Here is a 13859-nt window from a genome sequence, read left to right as displayed (position 1 = left end):
CAGAGGGTGGTTGTGTCACCTGACCAGGACTCTGGCGCGGCAATGGCGGCACCCGTACTGCGGTGTTGCTGTTCTGGAAGGCGTTGGGCTTTTGCCTGTATTGACCGCGGTTCTCGCCACGGAAGAGGGGCCCCAACTGGGTCCTGGTTCTGCGGGAAAAGGGGACAGAGATCAGTGGCTCAGCAGCTTCTCAGCGCGGCCCAGAAGCTGAGGAAAGGGTATACTATTTCATACCATTACTCCCCACTTAGTATGGGGTGGCAGACCTGCGGGACTGGGGAGACGGTGGCCGCTCCAGCCCAGCCTTCAGTTTAGACGCTTTGATCAGTGAGTGGGTTTTGGCCTCTAACTTGCAGCCCTGAAAGCACAGAATTGGTCCTTTGTCAACCCCGCCCCTACATGTAAACTGCTGTCCTCAAATAGAGGTATATTGGGGAATTCGCAAGTGTAAAATCGCACATGTTTTCTTGGAATCGAAAGCCACGCAGACAGAAGAGTGGATTCATTCACTTTACTAAGAACACCATCAGTGCAGCTGGTGACATTAGGAGCGAGATCTTACTTAGCTGCCATTTAGCGCTCCTATGGGCCAGCAGTGTTCTGAGGTAAAAAAGAAGCCTTTACCTAGAAACTCTGGATGGCGGTGCCTTAATATCGTCAGTCAGAAAACACCACCCATCTGTGGAGTCGTTCTGTATTGAACATAATATCTAGACCTAAGAGGATGTGGCCGATACAAGAAACCTTCCCTCTGGTTGTGTAGAAAGTTTTACTTATTTAGCTAGATATCATCTGAACAGTTGTTTAGACTTAATTATATAAAACTTAGTTTCTTTTTAAATACATAAATATAAGGCACTTGTCTGATATTCTATTTATTCTTTGAGGTAGTTAGGTTGGCATTATTTGTACTTTTCAGTTGGAGAAACAGAGGGAAAATGTCCCGAAGCATTCAGTTTCTTTTCTTTTCGTAAATTAGATCGTCTCACCATAAATGGGAAATATTTTTCTCTCATGTAATGAAACTGCAAAAATACTCTGGATAATGTTTCAGTGAATGCAGAATATCTAACGAGTTCTTCGTTTAATTCTTCTCAATTACAGGCAGTGCTTCCAAACTTTAAAAAGAGGGAATTCATCTTTTCACAATATTGTAAATATAGAACTTCATTGTTGAAATGATTGAAACAAATCCAACACATGTCTGCAAAAGTCTAGATAATATGGAAAGTTGTTGGAGAGAAGAGCAGGATAGGAGCAGACAAAATATGAAGACAGTATGTGTAACCAAGTTATCTGCAAATGGTCCAGGATACATGGGTTTCAAAAGGACCCTTAGAAGAACCTGGAGAGACCTGTGTATGGAATGTTTATAGAGACCCAAGAGAATAAGAGTGGTTAGATAAAAGAGATTATTACAGCAATTAAAAACTTCTTAGATTTGATAGCAATCAAGCATAAACAAACAGCAAAGGAACCTGAAACTAGATCTCCGGAATTAAAAGTGATTTGGGGGACCAAAAAAGGCTGTATCTGCTGGTTTAATGTTTTCCTTTGCACAAAATTACCCAGAATAGTACCATTTAGTAGTGATCTGCTATATCTGTGTCACTCTGGTAATTTTACTTGCAACCCATTGTTATAAAATGAATTCAAAACATGGGAATTACCCTTTCTTTTTAAATACTGGAATATCCAACTATTTATTTACCAGTATTTCTCTAGTTGTAGAATGCTGATGTTTATGTTAATTCTAAAAATGTTCGCATTTTTAGACAGTTCATTTAGAAAAGGGTGCTTTTCACTGAAGTTAGCCAAGCAGTTGCCACCTCATACCCATATCTAAATTGTTTTAAGATGCCAAATTATTTCTCTATCACCTTCCTGTTTATACAGTGAACTCTCCTTATGCCATGTTGTTAATGAATTTTATATTACCTGCCTTGTAGGTGTTTATTTTGAATTACTTTTGATTTAGTCATGAATACAAACAATATGACACATTTTTTAATGTAAGGATATAAAATTTTAATAAGTAAAAACATAGGAAATTAACATTTATGGTTTAGGCTTATAGGAATTTATATGGTGACAGATCTAACCACTTCTTTTTTTTTTATTTTTTATTTTTTTAAACGTCTACGGCACCTGGTATTCCAAAGTGGTCTCCCATCCAAGTACTAACCAGGCACGACCCTGAGATCAGATGAGATCGGGCACGTTCAGGAGGGCATGGCCGTTGCTAACCACTTCTTAACCTTTATCTTTCTCTTTAGTGAACACGAATGGACAGCTGTGGTGGGTTTGGAAATTCATGCCCAGATTTCCTCCAACTCTAAACTCTTCTCTGGATCTAAAGTCCACTTTGCAGCACCTCCAAATTCTTTGGTATCTTTTTTTGATGCATCTCTGCCTGGAACTTTGCCGGTAAGTTTTTATTTAATGCTATTTGCATTAGAAAATATTTATGTTTTCGTGAACATCAATAATGGTTTCCTTGTTTTAATATCTTGGCACAGTTGTTAGGAAATACTTGCTTAGGGAATTTTTGGATGAAGTGGAGTGGACTAAATGTTTTCTAAAGACTCATTTCTATAATTTTGTTTCTAAGTCTAAACGTCATCTGTCTATTCCTACATTTGTTCAGTCATTTCACACACACATTTTAGAATGTCTACCAAATATGAGAAACTGTGAAATAAACTGGAAAATAAAGACGAGCCATGATCCTTGCCTTCGAGGTCAATGATTGGTTGAGGAGGTGTGTCATATAAACAAATAGAGTGCTATATGGTCACTCCTGTGAAGGCGATATGCAGGACATGCTTTTGAACTCAGAGGAAGGACACTTAATTTAGTGAGAGAAGGACTATTATGAGAAATTGAGGCACAGATATGGTTGGTTAAGGATGAGTTGTTGGAAGAAGTGGTGTCTGAGCTATCTGAAAAGCCAGGTGGGAGTTAGGCAAATAAATGAAGGAGGAAGAGGAGTCCAGTCAAAGAAAGCAGCATAAATCATGTGATATTACAGAGTAAGGTCAATAATGATTGGAGTTACTATATTCATCGTCAAGATTTTTAGCTTATATTTTCCTTTAGTCGGCTACAGTTTGAAGAAAAGAATGGAAGGAGTAATGTGACTATTTATGCTAATAAATGGCTCATAGTCTGTTTAGGACCCATAGTATAAACTGTATGTGGTGGTTCCTGCCATTCTTGGATGAATATATATGTATGTGTGTGTGTGTATGTATGTATGTATGTACGTGTGTGTGCGTGTGTGTGCGTGTATATATATATATGTGTGTGTGTGTGTGTGTGTGTGTGGTGATAAGGAGGTGGGGGGCAGAAGGGGGGTGGGAGGATCATCACAGGTGAATTCTATACTCTCTAACATTTAAATACAACTGGAAGCTGGTTGAACTGGCAGGCTTGTAGGGGCAGGGCTTTGCCTTTCTCAGGGTCACTGCCCAGTGTGGAAAGTTGTGGGCAGTTCTTCTAATGTACCTGCCATACTCGGGGCAGTGTCTCTACCTCAGCCCTTTTTCCTTACTTGTGCTTTTGTGACGGAGGACCCCCATCCCTGCAAACGATATCTAAGGTCACCTTAACTTGCCGTTGGATCATGCTGGGAAAGAAAAATATGTATAAGGGTGTCTGTCTGTCCTTCCCTCCCTCCAGCTTAGCGTGTCTATCTCTGGAGAGATTTTTTTTTTGTTTTTTTTGTTTGTTTGTTTTTTGAAAAGAGATAATTTTTCAGTTATAAATGTATGAGTTCTTTTGGGGGGCAGGGACTCACAGCATAGAAATAAAGTAATAGCTATTCAGACAAGTGAAATGGAAAGCAATTCGTCACAACCTTTTTGCCTTCTGAGTGCAAAACATTTTTTTTACATGTTTGTTCATTATCAAGAGACTGGACATAATCTCTGCATTCTTTCTAGGTTTTTCCAGCTGGGACTATAGTATCTAGCAAAGTATTTATTGTAGTTAACATTTAGAAACATCTATTTTCAGATGGGCATGTTTTCTATAAATAGGCTCTTCAGTTGTAGCTACATGTAGTCAAATATTATAGACAATTCGAAATAACTGAAATATCAACATGCTTTAAAAGAATTATGGTTATGCACCAAAGAAGAAGGTATTTGCCAGTGATAACCATATCAATAAAACAGTGAAGGTGTTTGGGATATTTGAGCATTGAGAGCTTGGCTTACATTAAGTGATAGTCAAAGGCTTGAAATCCAGTTTTGCTTGAGCTGGGGTTTGTTTTTCCTCTTCAGAGTCCATAGCACTCATGGTCCGAGTAGTCTAATGGGTTACTCTTTCAACAGAGCTAATCCGCCTCTTTTTCAGACCTATTTTGGTATGTGAGCAAAATTAAAACCCGAACTACCAGAATAAAACATTACCACTCCCATAGCATTTCAAAACTCTATGATTTACCTATGTAGAGATTTAAGATATGCTGAAACCCTTAGACAATTGTCCTTCTCTAAGCCCTTTGGAGTTGGTGTATTGATATTCTGACTCTCCATTTGGTTTATTTTGTATAAAAAAATGGTGGCTGGTTATCAGATACACTGATACAACTATAGAAAAAGGTGGCCAAAAAAATTTAGGTTATAGTGTAAAGTCTTTCTGTAGACCAAATTGGTCTATTTGTAACTTCATTTGCCCTGCTGGCCCATTAAAGAAAAATATGACAATGTGTATCTTTTTGTAAGCATTCGATTGTCCCTCTCTGTGTGTCTTCTGTTACTCCTCTGACAATTATTGGACGCCTGCCATGAGCTGGCCATCAAACTTGCACTAGTGATGCAGCTTTAAATGAAGTAGAAGGTAGACATGGGTCCGGCCTTCAAGAAGCATGGCCAGATAAGCAGAGAGTAGCAGTACTTTTTAGTAAACATGTTGGTGGTGGACGTACAGGCGCCCTAGGAGCAGCATATCATAGTTCATTCAACACAGGTATGGGGAATTTGCAAAGCTGGGCAAATAAAAAGTAAGATGCACAAAGATCAGAAGAAAAACAGGATATGGCTTGCTCTAGGAACTGAAAGAAGTCCCAGGCACTGTAGCATAGAACTTGAATATGGCCATGGCGAGAGGTGAGACTGGTATGGGAAGCATAGTCTGTACCATTTAAATACTGCTAAGAGGTGTGGATCCCATTTGCAAGGAGAACGTGGGGTCAGAAACTCCCAGGAAGGGAGTGTTTTGAGAAGGAAGGAGTAGAACAGTGTAAATGTTACTGAGAGGTCAAGGTGAGGACTAGTAAGGACTTATCAATTGGACTTTGCACGTTTCAGTGGAGTAAAGGAGGTAGAAGGTAGGTGGCAGCAGATTGAGAAATTCGGGAGTGTTGAGGAGGTGAAAGTGTGGACAACTGTTTTAACCGTTTGACTGACTATGAAGGAAAAGACAGGAGGTGAAAGGAGACAGTGAATCAAGGGAAACGTTTTATTAGTCCTGATTTTCTTAACATTCAAGAGGTTTGAGAATGTTTAAATGGTAATGAGTTATGGTCAACAGTATTGTATTGTACACTTAATATGTGTTTTAAGAGGGTAGATCTCATGTTAAGTGTTCCTACTGCAATAAAATAAAAACTTTTTAAATGCTGGTGAGAAGCAACCAATGGAGAAAGCACAGTTAAAGAGGCATTTGATAAATATGGCAAATCAAACATATATATTTAATCTTGTCTCTCACCCCACCCCGAAGAAACCTTACTGAAATAATGGTAAAAGAATTAAAAGTCATAAACCTCCAAGAGAACAGGAGAAGAGACCAGAGTGCATGAGAGGTGGTGGATGGAGAAGGGCCCGACTTAGCAGAGCCGGGTTCGCTATTACCTAAAGATGGGACCGAAAGTCTACAGAAAGGAACACTAGTGAGAAACAAGATGGTGTGCCCTATGCGTCCTCAGGAAGAGTCGGGACGGGAGCTTCAGGTGTTGTGGAAGGCTGGGGCAAGGTTGGGGTGCAAGCAAAGAGATTAACTCAGTATACAGAACAGTTAGACCTAAGGTCCTCTCCCTGACCCTCTGGAGCTTCTTCACCCCCACAGAAATCTGTAATTGGGGAGAGATTTAGCTGGTGACACACTTGCCCTGGAGACCCCAGGCAGAGCAAAAGGCCCTGGTGTCAGACAGGTTCCAAGCTCTGAGGCCTGCTCAGCCCCTTCCCCTGCCCTGTTCCAGCAGCTCAAGTAACTTGGTATGTCCTCCTCTCCCAAGCAGGAGTCTTCAGGAATTTGTTTGGAGATTTTCTGTCCCTAGAGGTAAGAATTTGGTGGGAGGAGGTTGTCTCTCAATAGAAAAGCTACCTGGTCACCTGACTATCCTAGAGTGAAGGTCACCAGTCAATAAGCCCTAGATATTTACATAAGCTTTTTATCAAAATTTTATTTCCTTTAAAATATAAATTGGCAGCCAGAAATCACCAGACATTTGAGGAACTTCTCCAACATAATGGACAGAGCCAAAAATGAAAAGAAAGCTAAAAGAAATAAGAGGCAACAGATGATGCAGGAGGTAAAAGGGATACTTTAAATAGTAAATGCTTGTGTGAATGTCCTCAGAGAGATGTGGAGGTAACTGCATCCTTGAAATAAGAATATGAGGCTGCTTTTTAAAAACGAACCATCAATTAAAATGAGCTCTTAGAAATTAAAATTATGATGGCCCCCCAATCCAAAGATTTAGCAAGTGAAGTCAATAAAGTGTTCTGGAGACTGTAACACACGTACAGAGAATTGCACAATAGGAGGGAAAAATAGAAAACGAGAGGACCAATCAAGATGTCCCACATCTGATTGGTGGGCATAGCGGATGTCTAATGTTTGTTTAGAAAGAGATTTTACTTGTAAACTGGAGCCTTTGAGAATAATAAACAGTAGGTAATACAAAGTGAAGTAGAGGATAAAATGAAAGAGACCCGTTAACTCCAGGGAAAACTAAAGTTCAAGAGAGGAAATGTTATACTATATACTTAACAGTTTAGCAGAGAAACATTTATGTAATAATAATAAACACCAACTACTGATTTTACACAAACTGATGTAACTGAGATATTGGGAAAGAACTGAATTCTTACCTATTATAATTAGAAAAACATGTTCTACCTTGATAAAACAGGAAAAAAATATAAGAATATCTGCTTTAGGAAGATTTTTGACCATAGAGTAGGGGAGGCCTCTCTTCTTTCAGGCCCTAAGTTGGTTGGTTGATTTTAGTTTTTTGGCTGTTGTTATTTCTTTCTTTTTTTTATTTTTAAAATAACACAATGAATGAAAGATTTAGAACTCTCGAGACAGATTATTAGTCAAAGGGTTTTCAACAAAATTTTTATTACATAGATAATATTAAGTAATAATCAAATATTGCTTCTACTGGTACCTCAGCCTTCTGTTGGTGAAATTTCTTTTTAGTTCCTACAGTTCGAGCAGTAACAGACCCACCCACCCCCACCTGTAACTCCCGCCCTCACCCTGCTCTTCAGAGGAATAGGCTCATCCGCATTCTAGATCATTCACACCCAAGGTCACACAGGTGGCGGGAGGCCCTGCTTTTTTTTGGAGGCAAAGTGACTTACGTACCTACCAATCTAACTTTTTGGACTTTTAACTCAGTTTATCTTGGAGTTGTACTTAGGGAGTGGTGTATTTTGTTCTTGAATAGAAATATAATAAAGTAGCAATATGAGTAAAGTCTTATGAGACAGAATAAGATATAAAAGTATCTCACCTTATAACTTATATAAATTATCTCTTGGGAATGGAGAGGGCCAAGTCTTGTGGCTCCATGTTCTAAAAACAAGAACACTGTCATTGGGACAGTTTATCAAGTCTTTTTTCCAGAGTAAGGAAGGATTGTGACAGTGTAAATAGTCACAAGCCTTGACCAGCAGGTGATGGATTTTCCAAAGGTCTCCTGGCATAGCATAGTATTTAAAAATAGGAAGATGAATACCACACAAGACAGCTCAAAGATCTGAAGGCTGTTGCTGCCAGGAAACAGGACTGTGGAGGGAGGTGGTGAGAACGTCTGCTTTGCATTATAAATTATTTAAGGATACATGCCTGTAATATTTTGTTCAACAATTAAACTTAGGTTTAAAGGAGTAACAAACAGGAGAAGAAATTATTAATAGAATCAGGTTCCTAAGAAAGCAGGAGGTATCCCCAGAGCACAGGGAAGACAGCTCGCCCACGGTCACCTCAGGCAATGTGCCCCCTTCTCATGTGTAAAGGCAATTTTTTAGGTTGGGTTGTGGAAGGCTGCGGAGGCTCCTATCTGATTTCTTTCTTTTCTAGCAAATACTGTTTCTTCTCACTCTCCTTTTTGGAGCTCTTTCTTGCCTATGTATTTCTTGCATTCTTTGTCAAGGGGGGAGGCACTTTGTTCGCTTTTCTGTGTCTCCAATCATTTCTGTTTCTCCCTGGCTCTTGAATGATGGTGTAGAGTTCTAAGTTGACAGTTATTTCCCCTCAGCACTTTGAAGACATGATTCCATCGTCCTCAGGCATCTATTACTGCTGATGAGAAGTATGCATCCTTTGTAGGTAATCTGTTTTTTTCTCTCTGATAGCTTTACCCAGGATATGTCCGGATGTGGGTTTGTTTTTATTTATTCTCCTCGGTACTCTGTGATTTTTGTACTTGAAGACTGAGGCCTAGACAGGGGACGTATCTCTGCAGGATGAATTTATGGTGGCCTCTGCTTTATTGAACAAACAGTTTCTATGTTAATTTCTCAGCCCCCAGCGGTCACACAACTTGGATAGTGCTAACATTTAGGCCCCACACCCAAGCCAGGTACAGGGCCAGGGGCTCTGATTTCTCAAGACTTTTTTCACCCTGGGCCTGAGGTGGGTGACCTCCTCTATAGAAGCTGCTTCAGTTGGTGGCCGAAGATTTTTCTGGCTGGACTGAGTTTGTGGCTCCCAGAGACCTACCCCAAGGGGCTCCCAGCCTTGATTTCTGCTGCTAAGGTGCTTTAAATCACCAGCACCGAGTTCGTCTCTTCAGCCTGGTTAACAATGATAGTAAAATCAGCTGACATTAATTGAGTGCTATGTGCCAGGCAGTGTTCAGGTGTTTTCTTTATATGTGTTAACTTACTTAAACCTCTAACAACCTATGAGACCGTTCCTGTCATTATCCCAATCAGAAAGTAAGTGGAGAAGCCAGATTCAAATTCAGTACAGGCATACCTTGTATTGTGCTTTGCTTTATTGGGCTTCACAGATGTTGCATTTTTTTACAAATCAAAGGCAAGACCCTCCACCAACAAAAAGATCCACTGCTAGCTTTGTTGCAGTGGTCCGGAGCAGAAGCTGCAGCATCTCGCAGGTATGCCTGGAGTCTGGCTCCTAATTTCACACTCTTAACCCCTTTGCGGGTCCTGCCTCTTACAGTTGCCCCTGAGAGATAGGTGGTTTTAAACTCCACTATGGCTGTGTGCCCCAGGAGATTTCCTTTCTTGCTTTTGAGCTTGGCTGTTGTGTGTTTGTAAATTTAAATGTCCGTGTTTATAGATGTAATACTCATTCTCATCTCCCTTCTCCACCTCCCCGCATCCTGATTAGTGACCCTTCTTCTGAATGTTTCTTAAGACCACAGGCATTTTATCTTCTTGTTTTACCTTTAGTTTTAGAATTATATGGAATCCTATCATAAATCTTCAGGCTGAAAAGGTCATTCAGCCCATTTTCCTGCTTATAGGAAGGAGTACAGCCAAACTAAGGACAGCATTCTTGTTTTTTATAACAGCAGGGATTCAGCCTCACTCATTGTTTTGACCTAGTTTAAAACAACAAGAACAACAACAAAACCTCTTACTCAGGTACAGAATCTTCTTTAATTTATTAATTATTTGTGAAACTATAGGCAGGATCTTAGACTATTTTCTTAGTTATTTCCTTTTTATCAATGTCATTCCAATTTCTCTACATTCAATACTTTGTATATTGATGCTAATAGAAAGAAAAATAGGAAAGAAAGTTATTTGAATGAATGTCATGGAATTTACCAGTCTGTTTCATAATTTGCCAGTGTTTCCAGTAATTGTGAGATTTCAGCAAGGCATCCAGGTAGTTTGAAATTTATACATGAACAAACCTGCTTACACACACACTCACACACTCACTCACTCTTATTTGAAATGCTTTCCACTCTGGGTCCCACCTCCGATGCAGGGGAAAGTGAAGAGAACACCTCTATGTCCGTGTGAGCTGGTAGGATGCTCAGCTGTGGCCAGTAGGTAACTTCTGATAACTTCAGGCTGTGCCACAGTTAGGTTAATTAGAAACTAGTGACTCTGCCCTTGTTTTATTTGTCTGGAAGCTCTTATCTTCAGGTAACATGGAACCCCTACTAACCACGAATGCTGCTTATTTCCAGAACTTTCTAAAAGCCCTTTTCTAACAAGTATGCAAGAATATTCGCCTCTTTTCTCAGGATCAGCCTGCCTTAAAAAAACATTTGGGGCTTTTCATATCAAAGATGTTTTGAATTGGCCCTGGCAGCTGTGGAATGAAAACTAAAATGTTTATCTCATTCTACAGAACTTTATTTTATTCACAAATTGTATACCATGTTAGCAAGAAGAAGGGGAATAAAGAGGGGAAAAATATGATGTGAATAAATCCGATGTGATGCCTGCCCTCTGGGAACTGACAAACAATGCAGATACTGTGCTTTATGCTAGAGACTCATTTCTGAACATGTCTGCAGATTGTACCATAAGAGATCTTGCCCCTTAAAGAAATGATAATGTGAATGCTTTTGTGAAGTACTTTGAGATTAATTTATTTTTTAAATTTCTCATGACAGATTTATTTACAGATAGGTAAATCTGCAATATTCTAGCCCGCTGAACACAGCAGATACTGGCAATAACAAGGACCTAATAGATTTAGATATACTTGACTGGTTGTAGAGAACATCAGGCTGAAACGCTTACCTGACCCTTAATTCTGAACATTATTATAAAAGATGTTTTTAACTCAAAGCTTCTAAATGAAATGGAAATTCAAGAAAACAGCAATAGGGAAAAGTGTTTAAATGCATACATTTATAATCAGATCTATATTTACCTCTCTGTTTATACTTAGACAATGTTTTGTTATTTGACTAAGAAGACAAAGTGTGACAGTTTGCTAATAAAATTTTTTTCCATTTCAATGATTTGCTTTAATGTAATCTGTAGAACTTATAATTGCATTGTGTTCTCAGACTTTAGTTTTGCCAGTCACTCTGAGGCACTTGTATATAGTTTTCTTTCATTCCTTTGTAGAGTGGGCTGGGTGTTGCAGGGGTGAGGGGTTTTGCCCTGTGACCGTTGCCCCTTTAAAAGAGGTATGTCTGTGATCGTGTACACACAAATGTGGGAAGGTTCCCTTTCAGCCCTTAAACCCTTCTGATGGTCCTAACTTGCCTTATGGTGTTATTGCCTGGATATCTCCCATGAACTCAGATGACTCATGATGATGATGGGCTTTCACACTCAGCAAGTAGCATGACCTCATCTTCCCTCACTGTGGAACGCATTTGACTCCTTCCCCATCTGTCAGTGGATCCTTGAAAGCCTCCTGCACAGCCATCTTCACTTCCTCCACCTCTACGCCAGTCTTACATGCAGTATTCCCTGCGCGAAACCTAACTACTGCTTATAATGCTGCCACTTCACCGGCATGTATTTATTTCATGTAGTTGATGGAACATCCTTTTATGTATGTTGTTTATAAGGATTTCTGCGTTTGATTATAAGGTTCTAAAAAGTAGTTCTGGCTCTTTCTTGGGCCACTTGACAGTACCTTTCATAAAGCATGTGTATTAACACCTTTAAGAAATATTTCTCTGTGTAACTGCACACAGCCATGCACATGTGTGGGGAGACCGTATGAACGAATTTTCCAGGTGTCTGAAACCATTTTGATACTATTTAAACCTCTTTATAGAACTCTTTCCAAAATGATTTTATACTTTCCTGCTTTTAAATAGGATATGTTGAACACAAGCCAAGCTTTTCTTGACTGGTCAAGATTATGAGCAACATCAGTTATTGTTTAAAAGTTATTGTAATAAAATGGAGCCTTGAAGGGCAGCTGAGGTGTGGAAAGCTATCTGAACCAATTGCTAACAAGAGCTTTCTTTTTAATCTTTACATTATAGTCATTTTCCTTATTAATACAGTCATCCACCCCTTACCGCTTTTAAGCTACTCAGTGTATTTGATCCTAGGAATCTCTTCTTACTCATTTTTCACTTCTCAGTTGTTATTTCTGATCTGTTATAACCCAGAAAGCCAGACTACTTATTAATGTAAATAAGAACAAGGCTCTGAGTAGAGACCTGTTCTACGAAATAAAGTACACAGATGGCATGAAAGCAAGTTAGCTTCTCGAAGCTGTACAAGAGTAGAGTAGGAAGAGGTCCTGGAAATCATTCATTTAGTCTTTGTCATTTACAGATGAGAGAAACACGGTGCGACTTGCCCATGGTCATGCAATTACTTAATGTCCCAGTTGGATTTGAACTTGAGTTTCTTACTCCCAGTTTAATGCTTAGCTTCCAGTCTGTGTTCCACTATAGTTAGGAGTTGCTGCAAGTCTGATATATATGTAGGTGCTATTATTTTGCAACTGTGTGTTGTGTGCGTGTGTGTTTGTATCTCTCAAAACAACACCGTTAACAGATACATATGTGATGTTTAAAGATGTACATCCACGTGCTTATACACACACAGAGACGTCGATTATCCAGCATTGACACTGACCGCATGCATTGTTTATTACAGTATCCACTAAGTGAGCCATCTAAACCAAGGGAAAGAGTGCTGATTCAGAAGAGAAATGGGTACAAGGAACTCTAACCCAATTAGCCACCAATTCAGTGCCCTGGGACTGGCTTCCCCCAGACCCACCATTAGGAGACCAACCCTAACTGTGGGCAGCTTTCAGTTCTACGTGTCTCAGTGCAAATAATGGTCATAATGGAAAATTCTTTTAGGATCTTTTCTCTGTGCTTCCTTCTGAGAAATTGTCTCTACACTTTCTTCTAGTTCACTAATTCTCTTTTTTAGGTGTGCTCTGATTTTTTAACATATCCATTGAATTCTTTATTTCACTGAGAGTACTTCTCATAACAGTTCTGTTTCTCTTAAATCTCTCCTTTTTGGAAATATCTTATTCCTTCTTCACACATTCAGTTTGTTATTTAATAATTTTAAATCTACTTATTTTATAGTCTGTGCTCAGAAATTCTGTCACCTGAAGTTTTTGGACTCCCCTGTTCTGCTTTTGGTATGCCTACTGATTCTGGCTAATGGAAGATGACCTGATGTATTTTGTAATTTTGGATTACGGAGTCACGTTTTGCAGGGCTTTGTTAGTGAGAACTTTGTGGCTGCTGGGTTGAGAGTAAGTCTCTCCAAAGAGCTTTTATATTGGCTTTTGCCACATGCCCTAGGTCAAAGCCAGGACCATTTTTCATGTTTGTCTCTTAGCTTGGGGGGTTCCTGAACCACAGACTTAGTAAATTTGGACCCCAAGAATGCCTCAGAACAGACTTATGACAGTTATTAGACTTCTTTGTTTTGTTTTAACCTAAAGTCTGGGCCAAGACTCTACTAAGATTGAAACTTTACAGAAGGGAACTGAGAATGTGACCATTTAGCTGGGTCTACGGCCTAGGCTGTCAGTGTGGATGACTGAGATTCAAAACAGGCCGGGAAAGGCATCTTTGCACCTCCCTCCGGCTTCCTTTCCTCTGCTATCGGGATGTACCTCCCTTCTGATTGCAGTTCTTCTGTTTTGTGTATGTTGCAGTTCTGCATATCAGTTGAGAC

At 39.6% G+C, this 13859-nt stretch overlaps 1 protein-coding gene across 2 annotated transcripts in view; it reads left to right on the top strand.

Moving 5' to 3' along the window:
* The first annotated feature begins 14 nt into the window (after positions 1-14).
* GATB (glutamyl-tRNA amidotransferase subunit B) overlaps positions 15-13859 on the top strand; it is a 75697-nt gene continuing 61852 nt past the window's right edge. Inside the window, exons 1-2 of one of the 2 annotated variants that reach the window (XM_016144573.2) lie at positions 15-218; positions 2277-2427. In XM_016144573.2, the coding sequence (XP_016000059.2) occupies positions 43-218; positions 2277-2427 (327 nt within the window). In that variant the 5' untranslated portion in view covers positions 15-42. The remainder of the gene's footprint in view (positions 219-2276; positions 2428-13859) is intronic. The other variant, XM_016144574.2, reaches the window with a different exon arrangement.

Source organism: Rousettus aegyptiacus, unplaced genomic scaffold, assembly GCF_014176215.1.
Source record: "Rousettus aegyptiacus isolate mRouAeg1 unplaced genomic scaffold, mRouAeg1.p scaffold_m13_p_16, whole genome shotgun sequence".
In the NCBI taxonomy this organism is placed as follows: domain Eukaryota; kingdom Metazoa; phylum Chordata; class Mammalia; order Chiroptera; family Pteropodidae; genus Rousettus; species Rousettus aegyptiacus.
This window is presented reverse-complemented; position numbering and strand designations above follow the sequence as displayed.